This window comes from Neolamprologus multifasciatus, chromosome 11 (genome assembly GCF_963576455.1).
Source record: "Neolamprologus multifasciatus chromosome 11, fNeoMul1.2, whole genome shotgun sequence".
In the NCBI taxonomy this organism is placed as follows: Eukaryota; Metazoa; Chordata; class Actinopteri; order Cichliformes; family Cichlidae; genus Neolamprologus; species Neolamprologus multifasciatus.
The window spans coordinates 23,560,332-23,579,571 of NC_140449.1; the positions used below are offsets into that span (position 1 = coordinate 23,560,332).

At 45.0% G+C, this 19,240-nt stretch overlaps 1 protein-coding gene across 7 annotated transcripts in view; it reads left to right on the forward strand.

Annotated features, from left to right (window-relative positions):
- Positions 1–19,240, forward strand: part of pou2f2b (POU class 2 homeobox 2b) — a 76,505-nt gene that overhangs the window by 35,018 nt on the left and 22,247 nt on the right. For 2 of the 7 annotated variants that reach the window (XM_085177672.1, XM_085177677.1), the window contains exon 1: positions 11,207–18,386. The exons of the other annotated variants lie outside the window; for them this stretch is intronic. In XM_085177672.1, the coding sequence (XP_085033798.1) occupies positions 18,332–18,386 (55 nt within the window). In that variant the 5' untranslated portion in view covers positions 11,207–18,331. Of the gene's footprint in view, positions 1–11,206; positions 18,387–19,240 lie in introns of those variants that run through there. 7 annotated transcript variants of the gene reach the window in all.

Consider the following 19,240-nt stretch of genomic DNA (forward strand, 5'->3'; position numbering starts at 1 on the left):
CCCCCCCTCTGTCTGTCTCCCTTCCCCTCCTCTCTGTCTCTCTCCCTCTCTGTTCTCACATCTTCGGCAACAGCAGCCTGGTTGCCAAAGTGTCTGTAGGACACATTAAGGCCCATAAAAGCCTAGTCTGCGGTCGCACTCTTAACCACCAGTCAGAGGTAGTGTACAAAAGTGACTTTAAATGAGTCTGTGATTACCCTGGAACATGGAGAGATGCTGAAGTGGCCAAGAGAGTGCGAGACAAGGACGGAGCGTCTGAAAGGGGTAGAGAAAGCACAGCTCGAGGGTGTTTCTCGACTCTCTTAAAGAGAATTGAACAGAAATGAATATTTGTTTCTCTCTTAGCTAGGAACCAAAAAGACTACCTGAGTTGAACAAGTGATAACAAGTTGTAGTGGTAACCCAAATTTACTGGCCCCCCTCCTTCCCACACCTTTTACCACAAACTGCACGTCCCTCCCCTCCTCAACACCCCACTTCCTAATTGGCCACATGCTGCCATGAGTGACAAGTGTAATCATCAGTCAAATTATGATGGGGGGGGTGTAGGAGGAAGACAGGAACAGCAGAAGGTGGCGGTGGAGGGGATTGAAAGGGCGCGCTTTGATCAGAGATAGAGAGGGGGTGAGTGGGCAAACAGACAGAGCTACATGGAAACCTGCTGTCCACACACCTGCTGCTTCATAGATGGGCAACATTAGCAGCCTCAGACCTCAATGGATTATTAAAAAAGGGGGGAAAAATCACAAGACAAGCAGTTCCTTAACCAAACTGTGCTTACAACGAAAATGCTGTTGAGCTTGAACTTGAATCTTTCTTGTATCTCCATTGCTTTAATTACAGTCGCAATACAGAATAGGGCAATAAAATCACCGGGTGTGGTAACGGCATGCTCTTTGATTTTCGCTTGGACACGTCAGACCAGGTCTGTGTTATATTTGGACGTAATTTGTTACTGAGAGCAGATGTTAGCTTTCCAGCCAGCTAACGAGGTTTACAGTAATTAGGAGTGCTGATGAAGCGCTTTGATTCCCTGGCTGTGGCGGCCATCTCATTAGCGGCTAGCTAGCTAGTGCTGCAGCAGGCGCTCCAGTCACATCCTATTAGGCGGCTCAATGTACACTCTGAATTAAGACCAGGAGATTAAGTGGAGATGAAAACTGTTGGCGTATACACACACACACACACACACACACACAGACACACACTATTCAGACTGTTTTTTTAAAGACCAGAAACGCCCATATATATATATATATATATACTCACTGCTATAATAATGAGCTTGTTAAAGAAGATTCCTACTCAGGCACTAACCCTCCCCCCCTCTTAAAAAGACCCCAAATTTTTCAAAATCTGCTAATGCATGCTAGCCGAGATTTTAGTGAGAGAAATTTGGTTTTAACAAAATAACCTTGTGTGTGACTGCTTTTTCAGATGAAAGGACACATGCCACAGAGAAGAGATAAAAGGTATCACAGATTTTAAGACACAGGAGTGTGTGTGTGTGCGATTGCATCCAGGCAGTGAACTATTTCCCCCGTGTTTCTTACAAATGAAAGGACAAAAAGGCTTCCTTGAAAATACTCCAACACAGTTTTTCCCCCTTTCTCTTCGACTCCTCGCCATTCATCAATACTCGCTCATCTCCTCTCCTCTTCTCCTCTCTCTCTGTCTCTCGTCGTCTTTTGTGTGATGGAGTGATTATTGAGGACGTGGCTCCTGTGTTTAACACTGGTTGATGAAGTCTGCCTTTGTCTGTCTGCTCTAACCTGTCGCAACCGGGACACTGCTTATAGCAAAATCAATACACAGAGTAGAAGAGAGAGGCTGGGCGAGGGAGGTAGAGATGATGGGGGAAAGAGGAGAGGGATTGCGAGGTGGCGGGTGGCGGCGTTGAAGGTAGATAAATGCACCGAGAGTGAGACTCAGGATGAAGCAGGAAGTCAGTGGAAAGAAAAAAGGAAGAGAAACATGGAAGAAAAATTAAATGCTTGACTCTTCCGTTGCTCACAGTCCGAGTTTTAAACACGGCATTTGTATTTATGTTTGTCTTGCCTGTGCAAGGCCTTGACCAAGCGCCTGGTTATATCACTTGTGGTGTGTGTGTGCAAGTGTTTTAGGTGTGTGAGTACGCCTGCCGAATGGGGCAACCCCAATCTGTGTGCGACTAGCTCTGTGTGTGTGTGTTGGACAGAGAGAGCTTCATTTGCTTCCACTCCCCAGAGTCAAAGCTGATGTCAAGAGAAGAGGGGAACAACAGAGGACTGAGGAGGAGAGAAGGATGGATGGGGAGAAGGAGAGGTATAGGGAGTGTAGAGGGTGGGGGTTTGGGTGGAGGGGCAGTTGTGTGAGAGAGGCACAGCTGGGAAATGAGAAATGCAACCCCCCCCCCCCCTCCTCCTCCCACCCTCCTTCTCCCTCTCCGTACCACCACCTTACACTCACACATATGGCACACACATACAGACACACACGATCCCCATCTCTTTATCCTCCCCCCAGGAAAGATGGGGTGGAGGTAGTGGTGGTGTTGGAGGAAGGGGGGGGGGGGGGGGTGAAGGAAAGGGAGAGGCAGGGGAAATAGGAAGAGATGGAGAAGGGGACAGATAGGGGCATTAAAATTCATGGTCCCTTTTTTTTTTTATTTTCCCTGCTGAAAATCAATAGTGTTTACTATGAATGAGTGGAACAGTGGACAACAGTGGTGCCGGGGGGACAGAGAGACAGAGAGGAGGAGGAGGAGGAGGAGGAGGAAGAAAAGAGTAAGGGTGGGAGAGGTAAAGACATGGAAGGGGAGACTTTATTGCGATAGGCAGAAGCACTGGAGGCCAAGGTTAAAGACCAGCAGGGGCAGCGAGACAGAAAGAAAGAGAAGCACAAAGTAAATTCAGTTGTCTTCTAAAACAGACATACTGCCTTGTAAAATGCATATTTATTGTTCTCCTTCATAATAATGTAATGTAATGCAAACCCTTACAGTCCCCGCACCAGCATTAGATGTTTGGCTGGCTTTACTTGTCCACCTTTCCATTCCTCATTCCTCGCTTCAGCTCACTCTACCTTTCAAAAAACTGTGTGTGTGTTAATTGGCAGCCCACAAACACCACTGACATGGTCTCTCTCCCCCCCCCCCCCCCAACTTACACATCAACACATACACTCACACACATACGAGCTGCAGAGCAGTTCACACTGAGTTGTTCAGCAGCCCTGACCCCGTTTCCTGCTGTTGAAAGCCTAGAAGTTCAGGATGGCTTACCAGTGTTTTGATTAAGCACTGCCAGTGTGTCTCACACCACTTGATCAAAGAAGAACAACTGTGTGTTTTTTAGCTGTTATAACTGCTTGTATCCTCCACATTTTTCATAGCAATCAAAGCTTTAAAAAAAAAGTTCTGCTGGCAAAATTCAGTCGGCGAAAGAAAACGGATCATTTAGGATTGTCAAGTTTTACTTCCAAATTACTGCAAAGTTTTTTCCCTCGCACACAAAAAGGCATTTTTTTGTTTTTTGTTTCTTTATGTTTTTTTTTTCTGTTTTACATGCATGGTATATCAAACTCTCACCACGGAGTCTTGGGTCTTTAGGTTGTTTTGTGTTGTTTTCCATGCTGGATCGCTTGATTTGTGAGTGTGCGCTTATGTGCCGGCGCAGCTATCTTATGCGTATCTGCCTCCCTGTCATTCTGCACACAGTACTGCTCCTGTGCATATGGAACTGTGTGTGTGAGAGAGTGAGCTGTGCAGGGGGTGATATATATTCAGGCAGCTCATGCATTATGGAGAGTGAAGGTGAGAGCGTCTAAATGTGAACTGCTGGTATGTGGAGGGTTCAGGGCCAGTCTTACCGAGGCCTTTTGTATTAGCATAGCATCTCCATTTCAAATCGGCCTGTCAAAAACCAGCAGCATGTTTTATTCAGCAACAGATATTGATCACATTTTATGCATACATGCCAAATCTATATTGCATACTAAACCTGCACCTTTGGTTTGTTTATGATGCTGCTTTGCAAATATGCTGCATAAAAATGTAGATGTTTGTTATGCACATAAACTTGGGGACACCTCAGTGATGCAAACTGTATGTTTGTTGTTTTTAATGTGATAATTGGATGCAGTAATGTAGATGAGGCCCTGATCGAGGTGTTTACGTAGCAGTCAGAGTGCATACCCGTTTGTGTGGACATTGCACTGTCTGCAGGGATGAGAGGAGTTTACCGAGGTCAAAGTGGCACGGTGGTGATTTCCAGTGGGCGTGTTTTAATGCAACGCCGCAAACTTCAATTCCTCCATCCACTTACAGAGCCTCCAGCTTTGTGGTTAAAAATTACTTCGAGCCACCCTTATACATTAACAGACAGCATTTCACTACAGCAGCTGCTCTTTGTCTATCAACATGCCTTTTTTCCCCATTAATATTATATCTGTATGCATTAAACTGGCCCGAGGCCATCTCTGCTTTTCTATCACGTGTCAGTTTTTTTTTACCATCACACTGCATCAGTGCCGCACTAAATCTCTCCTCTCTAAATGACTGGAGTGAATGAGAGGTTGGTCTCGGTATACGGGGGAAGAGGACAATGCGGGCTTTAGCTGTGCTAGAGCTTCCTTTTTCACCCTTTATGAGATGAGGTGGCCCATTTTCTGAATGGGACGTGAAGAAGGTAACAGCTGATTTGTTTTGGAAATGCTTTTTTTTCCCCTTCTCTTTCTTTTTTTTTTTTTCTTTTTTCCAGATCACATGACTTTGTCCTCAAACTCCTCGCTTTCCAATAGACCGAGGTTTGATTCAGTGTTATTTTGGCTGTCTTCTACCTCCTTGAATTTCTTTTTTCCCCCCAACTATCTTGTCCACCCCCCATTTTCTCCCTGGTCCCCCCAGCCCTCTCAGTACTCTGTTCCCTTAGCGACTGTTTCCAAGGCGCCCATTCCCAAGGGCTGGAGGAGGGGTCCAGTGATGTCATCCATGCATAACTGTATACCTGTAATTGATGTCCAGCTCTCCCTTCCTCTCTGTCATTGTCACTTATTTCTGTCCTTTCTACATCTCCTCAGCTGCTCTTTGTCCCTACACAAGTGTACTTTCATATACACTTTAGGACATTTCTATGTTAAACAGTAAAGTATGGACTGCATATTTTTACCAGCACTGAACTGCCGTTTGACACGTGTTACAGTTAAAATCACAGCTCGATTCACACCTGTGCTTTTCTTCAGATGGTATGAATAATTTAAAAAAACAGGACAAAAAAACCTTTGTAGGACCGGCCTGATCACTTGGTCATGAACAAAAATTGAGCTCGATGTTCACTCATAACCCGAGCGACCTGTAAATAATTGCAGTTTTCACTGGGATTTAACATAAGGGTGGAATTCCAATAAAATATCGCAGACGTTTGTGTCGGGGTTTGCTCTCTCACTTTAACAATTGTTACTCTTTTTTTTTTCCAGATTGCACTGATGACGGCTCATTTTAAAAAGCCACTTGTCATCCTCAAAAATGATTTTTGGAAGTCTAGTTATTGGTTTGTACAGGTTTTCTGATTGCTTGCATGCATTTCAAGACCAGACAAGTGAGATTTGGACTTGGGTACACACTACTCTTAAAGGTTTTAAAGCCCGAATAATTAAAAACCTCTTACTGTTTCCTATTTAAAGGATATTTGCTACCTGATACTGTGAACCACTGTGGAATTATGCTCAAATTTTAGTGTTCCTACTAGGGCTGGGCCATGTCATACCGTTCACGGTAATACCGGTATAATGTTGGGCAACAATAAGAAAATGAAATATTGCGATAGAATATGGGTAAAACGCGCATGCGCATTGCATGCTTTGTTTTCATACGCACATGACGGAAAAAGCATGGCGGCGACGGAGAATGAGAAGGGCGAGAGCAGGTCGTTGAATGAAATAGATGAACCAGAACTGGTTTGTAAAAATGCTGCAGCTTCAGTGGTGTGGAACTGGTTTAGCTTTCGTCCATCAGATACACAACAAAGCACTATTTTTGGTAGAGCATGCTAGCGGGCCATCGTTATTACCATGTTTTTTGGAAAATACGGCACACTTAAAATCGACAGTGCCCCTTATAATCCCGTGTGCCTTATGTATGAATTCTGGTTGTGTTTACTGACCTCGAATCGATTTTATGTAGTACACGGCGCTCGAAAATCTGTCAAATGTTTTAGTACGACTTTGCTAAGCTACGAACCCACACCGCTTGATGGATTGTCGAAGCATTACGGCTATCATAGGGAGGAGCCTCGCGGAGTGATACGTATTGTGCATCAACATAATATTACCGTACTGTGTGTGTATAACCTCTTTTTAAGTTTTGTGGATATTATACATGGTTATGCTGAGGATATGTCGGCCAATTTCCACTGGAAATGCCTTTCGGTTAAACTGTCAGCAAGGAATTTGCATTTGCACTGTTAAATTTTTAGATAACTTTAATGCACATAAAACACAGCTGCTTGTTTAAGTGAAACTACATTGATGTTTTGTTTTGTTATTTTGCACTAATAAAATTGTGGAGTTGTAAAGTATTTTGTCTAGTGTCAGTTATATCGTCAGTTATATCGTTATCGCAAATTTTCAAATGTATATCGTGATAAATATTTTTGGTCATATCGCCCTGCTCTAGTTCCTCCTGTAATCTGTAAATTAAAATTAAACTGTAAAGTTTAACCCCGGGTACGCTGAATTCAGCTGTTTTTTTTAGTTTTTTAACTTTGCACCACAACTTTGTGTGAAAGCATCCATATTTTAATATTTTTAAACACTCGCCTTAATAAAGATGGACCTTGGTTGGACTACAGTAGACTAACGTGAAATTATAGAAATAAAAATTTAAAAGACTTCCAAGTTAATGATTTGAGCTCAAACCACATTTATGGTATGCTTTATAAAATTATTTTTTTCATTAATACAAAATGGATTTGTTTTAATGCTATTCAGCTGTATTTGTGATACATTTTCCTGCAGTTTCAGGATTTGCTACAGTATATTTCACTCCCGCTACATTTGTGCGCTTCCCCCCTCCTCCCCTCTTTTTCTTTTTGATCCTCTTCCTGCATCCCAAACCACTCTTCCACCATCTCCTCTCTAGAATAAAATTCACTTCTGATTGAGAAATCACTCTGGTTTGTTCCACATTTTGATTTAGAGTCACGAGTGTTATATTTTAACACTATGAAACGGTCACACTTATCTTTCGCTAGCTGTTAAGAGACAGACAGTTGAGCTGCCCTCTGTCTACAGTGTACATGACTCTCTACATCTGCTCCATGTTTAAAAGGTCATTTGTCAAACCTGACATTTTCTGCCCTTACCAAAGGTTTCCTCAATATACAGCCCGGCTTTCCCATTCAGAGTTTACGTTCTGTTTTTTTTTTTTTTCATCTATTTGTTTTCTTTTGTATAAACCTTTTCTGACAATACGTTCCTCTTCGGTGTCAAAAAATATCAAGAGAGTAGGAGGCTGAATTCTATCATCTTGTAATGTTCAATAAACTAAGAAATGACAGATGTGGTTCAGTGTGTGTGTGTGTGTGTGGGTTGCCTGGGTAATGGGGCCAAGGACTGCAAGAAATGCAAGTTTCAACGGGAAGTGTAGTGAGTGGGTAGGCACACACTCAGGGTCTGATTAGGGATTAATGCGTGTGTGTGTGTTGTGTGTGTGTGTGCGTGCGTGTGCGTGCCAGCAGGATGTTTTTACTCAGCACAGGTTGTCACTATCCTGTTTCCTCCTGTGTGCCTTTTGTTCCTCCCCTACTCCACCATTTTGGTTTTTGTCTAGGACAAAAAGAGGCCCCACAGCAAGGCCCCCTACCTGAACACCACCTCCCTCCTGGCATTTTTCAAAGCCCCGTCTCTTTGGCGCGTGCGCAGACACACACATACATACACACACACTCGCTATTACAAATCCTTCTCTTCTTTCAAGTTAAAATTCCACAATGAAGGGTTTTTGTAGCAATTTATCAAATGATATGCAAGTTTCCATATTATATACACTATACCACAGTCTACGTCTGATTTAGTGTAGTTGTGGAAGAGCAGCACAGCAGGAAGTCAGCCAAGCTATGCTAACATGCATGCATAACTTTCTGTGACTATCTGTTTGGGTGTGTGTGTGTGTGGGGGGGGGTAAAGTATTACAATATTTTTGCAATATTGCATCGATATTTCCATGCGTCCATTCTCTGCTGCTTATTCAATGAGGGTGTCGCCAGGGGCTGGAGCCTAACCCTGCTGTCATAGGACGAGAGGCGGGACATGCCATGGACAGCTCACCAGTCCTTCGCAGCTCTGTTCTTGCTGTCAAGGCAAGAGTGCTAACCACTGCGCCACTGTGGCCCCTGTATCAATATTTCATGAAATAAAATAAATAAAATACTTTGGGAATACTACGAATAAGACGGATCATTTCGCCTGATAGGCGGCAACTTTTCTGCAAACTGACTGAATGCCGTTATTCTCAGAGAGATTGCTGCAGGTCTGCAAGTAACTGCAGTCTAATTCATAAACACAGACAGATTGCCAGCATGGTGCCATCAGTCTGAATGAGTCTTTGTCAGTGAGCACAACTCGAGGGGACTCAACTCAACTGGCTGTCAGCTGGTTATATTCCTATAAAACAGGAAGGTTGCTGTGCACAAATGTAATATTTAAATGTGAATTTCTGTAAGATGTCAACTTCTGTCTATGTGGACAGCAACACATTTGTGATTTTTGATTATTTATCACAATTAATTTGCTGTATTATCAGAAAAAGATTGCATGTAATTGCCAATCAGACTGACTCCATTTTATGTCAACATTTATGGCAGGTTTCAGTGACGGTGTCAGCAGGCCTGACAGTCTCATTGTATTGTTGTTGGCTAAAACAGACAAAGTTTGACAAAGTTTGACTTTGAGGACGTAACTTCCAGTTGAAAAAAGGCGATTAATCGCAGTGTGTGTTACCGCAATAAAAATATGTCTCTGATGAGTACCACCTCTAGTAATTAATATGAGAGTCAAAGGGGTGTGAGCATTAAAAAAACAGAGAATCATGTTATTTTAATAGATCTGGGGATCTGTGGCTCTTGCAGCTGGCAGAAATGACAGTTTTCTCTGGCCAAGTTTTTGTCCGTGCCCTGGAGTCTCCAGTTTGTGGTCGCTTGGTGTGTACTTAGTTAATGTCTTTTTCAGTCTCTCGCCATCGCTCTCTGTTCAGCTGTGTGTGCTGTGGTGACGGGAGGGCACTGGATGGCTCGTTGAATGAACTCTGTGGTTGTGCTAACAAATCAATGATAAAGAGTAATGACATCAACAATGTAATGTATCTCCTTGTGCTTTCATTGACTCGCCCTCGCTACCCAAACCCCCCCAAACTCACCTCTTAACGTTTATGCCACCTCGGCTCTGTGACTTCGCTTTGCACCATAAACGATGTTTCTGCCTCTTTATGTTTTGTCATTATATGTATCTTTTATCTGTGTCGTTTGTTTCTCTCTGTTGGTCTATCTCAAACTCCCCCCCTCTCTCCCTCTTTCCTCCCTCTCTTTCTCCCTCTCTCTCTCTCTCTATTGATCCAGTCATAGTTTTCTCAGTCTTCACAGTACTGGGCCGCTCTAATCAATACAGATAATTGTCTGCTCTCTCTCGATGCCAAACATAGTCTCCCCTTCTCCCCTCTCTCCCTTTTTATCAATGAACCCCGGTCTTCCCTCACTCCTCCTCACCCACCCAGCCTTCTCTCCCTCCAGACGGGGATTCCCCCTCCCCTAATGACGGGAGATAACCTGCTTTCTTTACCGATTTTTCTCCCACCCGCCCTCCCCCGTACACACACATACACATATCCCTGCCTCGCCCGCTGCCTCCCTTTCCTCCCTCGTTCATCGATTACCGTGAGAGTCGGGGCCCGGCCTGCCCGCCCTACAGATGTAAACACACACAGCGCTCGTGTTGTGGTTTAGTTTCTGTTCAGCCTCTCCTCGCGCTCGGGCCTTTTGGTTAATTGGTGGGATTCAATAATTTTTGGTAGGTTACAGCACCTTTCTGTGCCCAGGATAATGCTAAATGGATTCACCATCTTGCCCTGTGGTGAAATCTGACCTCTGATTCGTGCCATCAAGCCAGGCTTTGACATTGTAGAAGGCTGCCGTTGTCTCGTTTCTTCCATTGTGACTTGCTTTAGTGTTTGTAGAGGAATTTGTCTTGGAGAAATTTCTGATCTGTGCAGAATCACCAAACTTTTCAAACATGGAAACTTTCAGTGTGAGGAAGAGCCAGCAGTGGATGGAAATGGTGCACACTGTATTAATTATCAGCCTAAGAACTGAAATAAGAACATTTACAAATGTAAGTAAATAAACACATACTTATTAACTTAATATTTAACATTCATTATATAAATATTAAATAATAATATTAACTAAAATAGGTTTTGACAAAATTTGAAACAGTGACAAGTGGAGCGAACAGCCACAGCAGGACCCAGTGCAGCATTCATATTCTGTCTCTACATATGAAGTCCTGTGTGTTTAATAATGCATCCACCCATCCAGCCAACCAGGCAAGTTATAGGCCTGCAGGTTAGTGTGCTCTGTGTGTGCGCATATGTGTGTATCTACCTTTCCATGCATCCAGTGTGGAGTATCCATCACAAGTCTCTGATGTCTCCTCTATCTCTGAAGTCAATCTGGAGCGGCACATAAACACACAGAAGCAATATCAGTGACAATACATACACATATATATATATATATACACAGTATACATAACCAATGTTTACATAAACATGTCATATCCACTTAGATCTGCTGAAACTGATAGCTGAGGCTGTGCTGTATTTCTTTTTGGTCTTTTTCCACGAGAGGAGTAAGTGAGATGGAGCTGGAACAGATAGAAACAGTTTCAGGTTAAAAATAAGATGATGGGAACACAGAACAAATCATTTCTGTTTGAAATGTGAGAGTGTTTCCGGAGCTTTATGAATATGTTTGCGCATTGGCGAGTTGCCTGTGCGAGCGTGCGTGTGTGTGTTTGTTTGGGAGCAGGCTAGAGCGTGCGGGTGCGTGCGTACATCTGAGACAAATACAGTATGTCTTGAGGCTAGGCTCAGGTTTACACGTGTGTGATCAGAATAAGCAGGGCTTTAAAGGCCAGCAGTGCAGTGGAGACGGAGGTGGGTGGGAGGGGAGGGATATTGTCCTGGAGGAGGTTTGTGAGGTGGTGTTGGTGGGGGTGGGGTGGGGGGTGTTAGAGCTGGGGTTGGACGGCAGACAGCAGGGATCTTCCTCACCCCCAGGGAGTTGAACCTACAACCCCTAACCTTTTTCTAGCCCTCTGGTCATGGACTTGAACCCTGTAACCCCCTGATGGACAATCTGTTCCTCCTCTCCCCAGCCTCACCGCAGCACTCTGCATGCCATTAACGGATAAAAAGGGTGCGTGTTGTGTGTGTGTGTGTGTGTGCATGCATCTGTGTGTGTGCTCACATGCAAGAGTCAAGTGTTTAGTTCCTTGGCTTTGACTTTGACATTGGGTCTTGCTCCCTGTTCATCCACTGCTTGTCAAGAAGAAGAAGCGGTGGAAATAGAGGCAGGGAGTGAGATGGGTTTTTTTGTTTGTTTGATTTTTGAGTTTCTAGTTTTGAAAGCTTCTGTAAAATTATATTATATTTTATTTTTTTAATTGAATTTTAAAAAATGGTCTGTGGAGGCCTTTTCTGTCTCTCAGCGGACCCTAGCTCCCCCAGCGTCCCTCTAACCAGGACAGAAGCAGAGAGGTTTATGTATGCTCGGACCCAGCTCATTCTTCACCTGTCAACAAAATCATCCTAACAAAAAAAAAAAAAATGGGGATACAGTAGTGAAGAGGACAGGAGGGGGAGGTGGCAGTTAGTGAGACAGGAAAGATGAGGAAGAAAGAGCACAGAGGCTGATATATTCCTCTCAGCCTTTTTTTCCTCCTTTTATTTCTCCATTTCTTCCCTTGTTTGTGTTTGTGGGCTTTGCTTATCAGATCCCAGCTCCATTCAGGGCCTCAGTCAGGGGAAGAAGCCAGACGCCTCCATCTCTCTTTCATTCAATCTCTGTCTCTCTTTCCCTCTTGCTTTCCTGTGCTCTCCCTCTCCTAACCTTTGAGAATAAGAGCCTTGAATTTGAATTTCAGAGCGACCTAGCGAGCGAGAGGAGGTTTCGAAGGAGGAGGAGGGTGAGGAGTAAGAGGGTAGGGGTAGCTGGTGGAGGGGGGGATGTCGGAGCTGCGGTCGTTGAAAAAGGGCCTGCTCAGCGCGTCCCCCGGCCTACCCCCTCAGAGTGGCCCCGATCGATACAAACTCGGAGCAATAAAGCTTTCCCCCTGTCATCTCTGCAGAATACAAAGCAGAATAGAGAGAGGGAGAGAGAACGAGAGGGAGAGAGAGAAAAAGGGGGAGAGAGAGAGGTGAAAAGCTGTTCCGCTAGCCAGACCAATTTCCTAGCCCCCCTCCCCTCGTTCGCTTCACCACCACCTCCCTAACACACCATCACCACCACCTCTATCACCCCCCTTTCCTTACCTCCTTATTCTTATCATCAGTCTTTCACCCCCCTACCCTTCTTTTTGCACAATATATCCCCCTGACTGTATCGCTGAACAGCTATCCATAATAAATACAGCATAAATTAAGTATACAATAGATTCCCTGTTTGCCCAACTATCAGAGAAAGAGAGGTGAAGGTGGAGGCAGAGAGAAGGGGGAGGAAAAGTGGCAAAAATGGTGGTGTGAAGTGGAAAGAAGTTGCTAGGGAGTGGGGTGGATGAAGAACTGAGAGGGAAGATAGTTATAGCAGAGGATGAAGTGTGTGTTTAAGGGGGATAGGGACAAGGTAGGGAAAAGCTGGGGGGAGGGGGGGTTACAAACAGAGAAAGATGGATGTAACAATACAGGTAGAAAGGAAGGTGGAGGAATATTGATGAGGTGGAGGAAGGTGAAGAAATGTGTGGGGATGGCTGAGGCAGCCATGGAGAGGAGATGGAGAGGTGAAGGGGGTCAAACAGCAATCCCTTGAATTGAGAGCCAATTACTGTAATTGTAATCTGGATTCAAAGCATAGAGACGCAGCAGTGACAGGCACACGGAGGCAGCCGTGAGCACATACATGCACACAACGGACAAAAGACAAGTGTGTGTGTGTCCACATCTCTGCATGCTGTGTTGATTGTTCTGTGAAACTGCAGTTGTGCATTCATTTTGTGTGTATGTGTGTGTGTGTCCCATCTCCATTCTTCTCCACTGAATGGCAGTGCAGGAGTCAGCCTGCCAATCAACTATTGTACTCTTGTCAATTTAATAATATTTCTGAGTGCTGACCTCCACCGCGCTGCAGCCATCGCTCTATGTGCTTGTGTATTTCTGTGTTTGTGTGTGTGTGTGTGTGTGTGTGTGTTCCTATATATTTCTGTCTCTCCCTCTTTCACCTCAGTCTAACCCCCACCCCTACCTCCCCTCTCCAACTCCCTCCCCCGGTCTCTGTCTCTTATTTTCTCCTTTATTAGAAGAAGATAGTGCGAATCCTTCATCTCTCCTTCACTAATTCTCTCCGTTATTGTCCCTCCGTTCAGCCCTCCGTCTCTCCGCACTCCTTCACTCGTGTCCTCCTTTCTTTTCTCACCGTGATCTATATCGCTCGCCTCCTTTTTAAGTTGCGCACCGGCCTCCTTCCTGTCGTTTACCCTCATGCTTTTGCTTTCTCTCATTCTTCCTTTTGACTTGTATTACCTCATATCCATATCTTTCCTACTGTTTCCTCCCCAGATCTCTTCCCTCCATCATCTTATCTCAACTTCCTGGTCCTCTCTCCCTCTCAGTGTTTTTTCACTTTCTCCCAGCCAACTCTTCCTGTCTCATTTTCATCATTTCCCTCCCCCCTTTTTGCTTTTTCATCATCATAGGCCATATTTAGGCAACTCTGTGTCCCCCCCTTATCTTTCCTCACCCTCCCTCACTCACTCCATCCTTCCTTCCTTCCTCATCCCTCTCTCCCTCCCTCCACCCTGTTCGTTCCCTGGGGAGGTCAGTAATAATGGTAGTGATGGAGTGAGAGAGGGAGGTGCGATTATTGTCTTGTCGGGAGTCAGAGGAATCGATCGGCCCAGAAATATGAGGCGCGAGAAAGAGCCGCTGTGTCAGATACAATAACCACCCGCTCCCGGGGGCTTACACACATACACACACACGCGCGCGCACACACACACACAACATACAGGCCCGCATTCGACACGAACATACACATTTATTTGGTTCGACGCAAGTGCAGATACTGACACGCACACTCGTTCGTACCATCTTTCTTTTTCATTAACGCAACGCGCACACATCCCTCTTCTTCTGTGGTGGAGGAGAGCGGCGAGGCAGCCCAATCATCTACATGCTTTGATCTGAGATAAAGCATAGAAGTAGATCTGTTCTGATCATTCTTCATGCACAGATAAAGGGCAAGGCGAGGAAAATCGCTCACACACCTTTCACTCACGTAGCTATAAACAGACATAAACACACACATACGTGCGCACGCCACACACACGATCACACTGAGACCTTTCACTGCTGTTGCCTGGCAACGTGGCCGAATGTCCAATCCGAGCAGAGAACAGTGGCCAGTGATGTCACAGCTGCTGCTGACCAGCAGGTCTGAGGGAGAAAGAGGCAGGAGGAGAAGAGAAAGTTTGAATTGGTGAAAGGAAAAAAAAGATGGGGAGGGGGGTCACAAAAAAAGAGAGATTGGTGATGATGACAGGGTTTGAAGGAAAAGAGGAAGGACATATGAAGAAGAGGGCAGGGTGACAGGGGGACAGGTGGACAAAAGAAATTGCCCCTAGAGGTAGTGGTTGCCATAAAGTAATTCTGTCTGTATGTTGCGCATTCTGCACAACTGTCTGTGTTGTCCATGTAAGTGAGCATTTTTTTTGTAAAGTGGCCTCAGAGCTCCTTGATCTGGTCATGAAGCCGGGCCAAGGGAACCCAGTCCCTCCCCTGCAGACCCTTCACTCCTGCACTGAAAGAAGCAGAAGAACAAGAAGAAGAGTGGGTGAGAGGCGGAAAGATAAAGATTTGAGCTTCAACCTTGGTAGCGCCGTGGGAGAGAGCGGTGTCTGTCTAGACAAACCCGGCTCCCTATGGGCTGTCGAGATGATACAGAGAGAGGAGGGGGAACGGTGTGAAAGCAGGATGGAGGGGCAGAGGGGGGCTAGAGGAAAAGGAGCAATTGAGAGGTATCAGAAACAGGAAAGGAATAGGTGTTGCAAAGGTGTAGGCGGCTGAGATGGTGCCGGTCCCAAGGTAGCCAACAGTGTGAGTGTGTTTTAGCCCCTGCCGCTTCTCGTACAAAACCTCAACCTCTGTAGTCTCCACACTGTTCGACCTACTGTTTATATTCCTGCTACTCCTCATGAAACTGCACACCACACACACACACACACACAATACACAAGACTGGATTCTAAATCTCTCACCTTGTATAATAAGAGTGTTGCTGTTTGACTGTGTGTTAGCTTGGTGGGTCCATCACTGAGCCGTGCTCTGTCCCCGTCTATACGAAGAGGAATATGATGGATTATATGAATTAGAGCCAGTGTGTGTGCTCCAAGCCCGAGGCTGCACTAGATATAGGAGGGCTGAGCCATGGAGGGATGCTGAACTGGTTTGGCGTCCTCAGAATCGTCCCTGCAATGACCCATTATACGCCGTCTACCCCAAGCAAGCTAACATGCTTTCTTCAATCTTTTTATCCCACTTTGCCTCCTCTCTATCGCTCACCTTTATTCCTGTCACTGTTTCACAGCTCCTTCCTTTTTCCTTTACTATTCCTCATTTACCCCCCCCCCCCCCCCTCTTCCCCAATCTTAGTAACCTCCAATCATCCCTCGCTACTTCTCCTTACTGTCTGACAGTGGAGTGATTGATGGTGCTCCAGAGAACTCAGCCTCCCCTTATCCTCCTCTCCGGGGTCCCGCTATCAGATCGTGTGCATGCATGTAACTGCGTGTTTGTTTATTGTCTTATAAACTTAACTTCTAGTGGTCGACAAAAACACGCACCAAAATATTGCACATTTGGTTGTTTATTATTATTTATTCAGTTTTCGCTGTTAGCAATAAGATGAATATGTAATTGCTGCTGGTCCATTAATGCTATGTGTTGTCTCCATTATGGCTAAGACTCGGGCTTTCTTGGCCATTAACTGTATAACACACACACACAGAGCACACGATTCACCATCCGCTTATTAGGGCTACTCCAACAGCACTCCCGTCACACACACATACACATAAAAACACACAAAGACACATACACTGGTAGTCATGTGAGTAGATTGGGGTTTGAACAAAGGTCACGGCCAAAGCCAGGGTGCCCACATGACCTCTGACCCAGTGGACCGCCTCCTCCGCGACGCGCAGTCTGTCACTGTCCTTGGACGGGCCTGTTGGGTCGGTTCCCTCACAAACACACCCTCCTTCTCTCACCGCTGATTACTAACAGACACGCAGATCTGCTCTCCTAATGAAGGCAGAGCTGTGTGCTTCAGATAAAACTGAAGGTATGTTTCAGACCTGAGTGTCGGTTTGGTGTCCAGTCTCGGAAAGAGCCAGCAAAAAAATAATTTATACACGTCCTCACATTCTTTGTTTTATTTGATCATCTCGGGTGGTTAAGAAAATGATCAAGTGTCCTTAATATGTAGCAGAGGGATTGATTTTTCATGTTATACAGTTTATTTTCTGTTGAATATCTAATTTCGATAAATAATAATTTATTAAATGATCTTGTATATTTGGGAAGTTCTTTACCCATCACACCACAGTCTTGATCCTGATGTGATCTTTATTGTAACAACATATATGGACAGCCGTAGCCTCAGTCTCTTTTTTTGTGATTCAGGACAAATTCAAAACTGTGTTTCTGTATAACTGAGCACCTCCAGTGGAGTGCTGTATGCACTTCTTACTGTGCATCTATCCAGGAGTACATTGGGCTGTTGTAAATCACCACATAAAGTATTTATAAGGTTAAACTTGGGAACTCTGCTGCCGTTAGCTTTTGAATTAGTGAACTCGGACCAAGGGAGAAGGACGGGGAGGGGAGCGGTGCTCTGACTTCTGTCTGTGGATGGTTCGTTCATCAGCTTTAGAGAATCAAGAGTGCCACCTTGTGGTCGCTTCATCCTGCTGCCAGGGCAGCACGTTGACACAGATGTGAAACCGTAGGCAGTATTTATGCTGAAACACGCTGATCTGCTTCCATATGATCATTCATTGGACTTAGATTTTCACTTATTTACCTCTTAGCCTTTTAATCCTTGTGGGCGACACTGATAACAACGCGTATATAGTTTATCTTCAATGTTCCACATTCGTGCCACATCTACCCATCACGTGTAGAGATTCACGTTGTGGGTTTCTGTGGTGTAGCACTCACTGTGGCGTGGTCAGTGGTACAGTGAGTGTTGTGACTGAGTTTTTCCTTCCTCTCGGCTTAGAGTGGAGCTGTGGTTGTTATACTTAGCTGAGGATGTCTCACATCTTCTCTTGTTGGTGTCGACCTCCCGCGACAGACCACCTTACGCCCACTGGTGTACTCTCTAATGGCAGTCCCAGCGTCAGACATAAACATAGATATGACCGGGGCGCGGGAGCCGTGACTCATGGTAAACTGATAAAACTGCAAGATCCGGCGTAGAATTTGGGGGGGGGACGTGATCAGCTGAGTTTTGGAGAAGTTTTGATCCTCCGCTGGGTTTTATAGTAAATAAATCTATCATAGAGTCGTCTGTGATAATGTCAAACCCGCTGTTTTTCTCCTTTGTGTGTGTGTGTGAGTGAGTGAGTGAGTGAGTGAGTGAGTGAGCGTGAGTGTGTGTGTGTGAGTGGCTGTTTCCAGCCGCGCCATCACTTTCCGACGGCACCAATCATCCCCCTCCTTTTCAACTCCTCTATCTATTCGATCTCCTCGCTCACTCACTCACTCTCTCCCACTCTTTAACCTCTTGCGTGTCTCCAATTTCTTTTTTATCTTTTTGTATTTTTCTCTCCTCTTTGAGAACAGTTCCTACTCTTTTGAGGCTTACTTCCTGTGTGTTGCAGGATGTGGGGAGGAGGTGGGGCTTGGGGGGTGTGGACTACTGTCATGTGCATGTGTGAGCGAGAGAGAAACAGAGAGAGAGAGAGAAGAGAGGGGAAGAGTAATTCAACCATATGATTTAATACACTCCTCCTTTTGGTTAGAGAGCGACAGAGAGAGGGAGAGTGAGAGTTATTCTTTAGGTCGCGTATACGCTCTCTCGCAGATATGACCAAGACAGCGGCAATAGCAGCAAAGGACTTCTCCAGTATGTGGTTGCCAGGTGAGTGACTGTCTGTGCAGCTCTCTATCGTTGCTGGCCTTCATTTACCAAGACCAATTAAGCTTTGCGTGAGTTAGAGGGACCTCTGTGTGTGTGTGTGTGTGTGTGTGTGTGTGTATGTGTGTGTGTATGTGTGTGAGGGATTGTGATATGCTGTTGATTAATGCCAGTGGGTCTAACAAGCTCAGCTAATTGGGGAACATCAAAGGGTGAGAGGTGGTACGAGGGATGGAGGGGGGGTGGATGGATGGATGAGTGGACGCCTGTCTCTTGCATAGGGAAAGGTCAGACACTTCACCAGCCCGTAGCATGCCTCTGTTTGTGTGTGTGTGTGTGTGTGTGTGTGTTTAAACTGAATATTGAATGCTAAATAACCTTGAGGAAAATGTAATGAAAAGTTTATTTGAATAGTCTTTTCTAACATTCAGCTAATGAAAGGCGACTTCTGCAGCTCGAGTGTGTTTCTGTACTGAGATTACTTTTCATTGTCCATCATCAAAACGCTTTCTCTCCAGTGATGAGCGTCGTTACTCGTGTGTTCACTTTACAGATGTTTTTTCTGATAAAGTGCATCTTTAAAGCTGGAGGATACTTTGTGTTTGTGTGTGTGTGATGGAGCATTGCATTGATTATTGAGCATTTTCAAGTCTGTCAATGAATTCCTAGCTCTCTGATATAAGGGCAGTTATGTAAAAAAAAATAAGTTTTTTTTAGCCTCAGTATTTACAAATAATACGGAGTAGGAATAGTGTAACTCTTCCTACTCTGCGTCTGGGTGGTCAGCTCAGCACAGCCTATGAGAACAGGCAGACAAAGTCTCGGTTGACCGACGACCTACGAGAGATCAGCAAGCA